At 50.7% G+C, this 2,500-nt stretch overlaps 1 protein-coding gene across 1 annotated transcript in view; it reads left to right on the top strand.

The window, feature by feature from the left end:
- Window positions 1-30: 30 nt before the first annotated feature.
- Window positions 31-2,500, top strand: part of LOC308175448 (myocyte-specific enhancer factor 2C-like) — a gene marked incomplete at both ends in the record, with an annotated part of 5,012 nt that continues 2,542 nt past the window's right edge. The window contains 2 exons of the mRNA XM_080551116.1: window positions 31-174; window positions 370-510. Coding sequence (XP_080407242.1) covers window positions 31-174; window positions 370-510 — 285 coding nt within the window. The remainder of the gene's footprint in view (window positions 175-369; window positions 511-2,500) is intronic.

The following is a 2,500-nucleotide window of genomic DNA, read 5'->3' as shown; positions in this document are numbered from 1 at the left end:
TGTGTTGTGCGACTTGCTCTGTTCCCTCAGACGTTGAGAAAGAAGGGACTAAACGGCTGCGACAGCCCAGACCAAGACGCAGATGACTCTGTCGGCCACAGCCCCGAGTCGGAGGACAAGTACAGGAAAATAAACGAAGACATTGACCTCATGATCAGCAGACAGAGACTGTGTGTAAGTAAAACTCCCCTATAAGCCTTTGCACTCACCCTTATTTTCCCTCTCTCTCTCTTCTTCTCTCTCTTTCTTTTTTGTTTTGTTTTGTCTCTCTTTTTTCTTTTTTCCCCCACCCCCCTCCTCTCTCCTTCATCTGTCCTTCTGTCCTCCCGTCCGCCCCGTTCTGTCGGGGGTTGCGTTGGCCGTTGGCAGGCGTTGAACAAGAAGGAGCATAAAGGCGGCGAGAGCCCGGAGCTCGAGTCTGCCGCTCTCGCTCTCACCCCGCGCACTGAGGAGAAATACAAACAGATTAACGAGGAGTTTGATCACATGATCAAAACTCATACGATACCTGTAAGTACCGGGCTTTTAGACAAACGTGTGCAGTCTCAGCCCCGCTAACAGCAGTGTCAGCAGCTAGTGACTGTCGCTTTTTTTATACGGCTAACCAGCGTTTGTTGTGTGGCACTGTGTCGCATGCCTAAGAAAGCTAACTATAACAGGATGACGACTGATATCACACTGTTTGAACGTGAAGACAAACACCCACGTATGAATCATCACAACATCCGACATTGTCCTCGCCTTGAAACAGTTTCAGCTTTTTTCTGAGCTTACCTATAGTCAGCGACTTTATCTAATTACCGTTACCTTGGTGTTTGAGTGCAACTAAAGAGTGCCGTGCCTTTTAACCTCCGACTCCCCTCTGTGACAGCACACTTCTAACACCGTTGCCCAGGATACCTTGCTTGGCTCCCAGGGGAGGTGTGGTCTGCATGCGTTTCCCTGCGCCCACGCATGATGGAACTCAGTCACCCACAGCAACAACCCACGGACAGATGCTAAGGCTCGCAAACAGCAAACACACACACACACAGAAATGCACATGCAAACACGCTCACATGCACGCAGGCACACATAATAAAGATGATGGAACCCCCGTCTTATCTATCAGGAGTGTTATTCAAATCGTCACCTACATGTGACGAAAGAGATACAAAGACCGTACTCTCGATTACAGTTATTCAAGCAAATCACAAGTCTTAGCATCGGTTCGATTCCCAATAGCCACAAAACAACTGCCACTCTCAATGTAATCCGAGAGCGCCCTTTCGATGTTAAACCCCATATTGGAATGGTTAGTGCTCCAGCCTTGGAGCAAGAGATAATTCCACAGTAGATAATTCAAAAGGAACAGTAGCCACTGACAGATTACAGTAGAGGGCCAGAGAGAGGGATTGTGGTTAGAGGCGGGGGAGGAGAATGGGAGGGGGGGGGGGGGTGACGCAGGGTGGGGATGGGGTTTGGGTGGGGGAGTGGTGGTGGTAAGGGTGTCTCCCACACAGACACAGACACGCACACACACACACACAACACACACTCGATGGTGGTGAGGATGACTCTACACACAACAAGTGGCAGTTCAGTGTGTGGTTAGGGTGGCTGCGGCTGCCAAGCACAGGGCCTCTGGATTGCAGGGGACTGGGGTGGGGATGGTGGTGGTAGTGGTGGTGGTGGCGGGTGGCGGGGGGGCGGGGGGCAGATGAGTGAAAACAGGAAGGATGGCACCACTGAAATGACAGCTTGCAGAGGGGGGCCCACACACCAAGGACAGTGGGGGGCGTGGAGTGCAGAACGTACAGTACACACACACACACACACACACACACATGCACACACACACACACACACACACACACGCACTGGACCCCAACCTTGCTCAACCCAAGAGCAACGGGGTGGTGGAACACGGGATCCAAGATGGCAGACATTACGAAAAACCTCCAAATAAACGTACAGGGTACAACCCAAAGCAGCATACTCTTAAAGTTGTCATAGAACACTTTTCTTCCACAGACAAAAAGTGCCACATGGCTCGAAAAAACAGCTATACATGGCACCATAAATGGTTCTGCCAAGGGTTCTCCTACAGGGACTAGCCAGGGAATGCTTTGGGTTCTCTGTAAAACCGTGTTTTCAGGAGGAAAGTTACGAGGGCTGAGAGAAAAGGAGAAGAAGACGAGTCAGACATATGGGCTCATATCTGATTTCTCCCTCGGCTGATGTTCCTCACTGATGAGCACTTTACTGGGCCTTGGGACACATGGCAGCAATTAGTGGAGGTCTATTTTCAACTTCTTTAAGCTAACATCCAGGAGCGACCACTTCCAGGGCACTCCCAGTGTTAAGCCCTGCTGCTGTTGAGTGACACGATAAACATGACAAATCAGACGCCTGGGGCCTGTCTACCTCCCGCCCCCCTCTCCTGCCTGCTACTGCTTTTAGTCTTACGGCCTGCCACTTTAAACACACTTTATCTCAACCTAACTTGACAGGAAGATAG

Source organism: Nansenia antarctica (assembly GCF_963989245.1).
Source record: "Nansenia antarctica genome assembly, contig: SCAFFOLD_639, whole genome shotgun sequence".
NCBI classification, from domain to species: Eukaryota; Metazoa; Chordata; class Actinopteri; order Argentiniformes; family Microstomatidae; genus Nansenia; species Nansenia antarctica.
The sequence above is the reverse complement of the archived record's forward strand: the minus strand, read 5'-3'. Positions and strand labels throughout refer to the sequence as shown.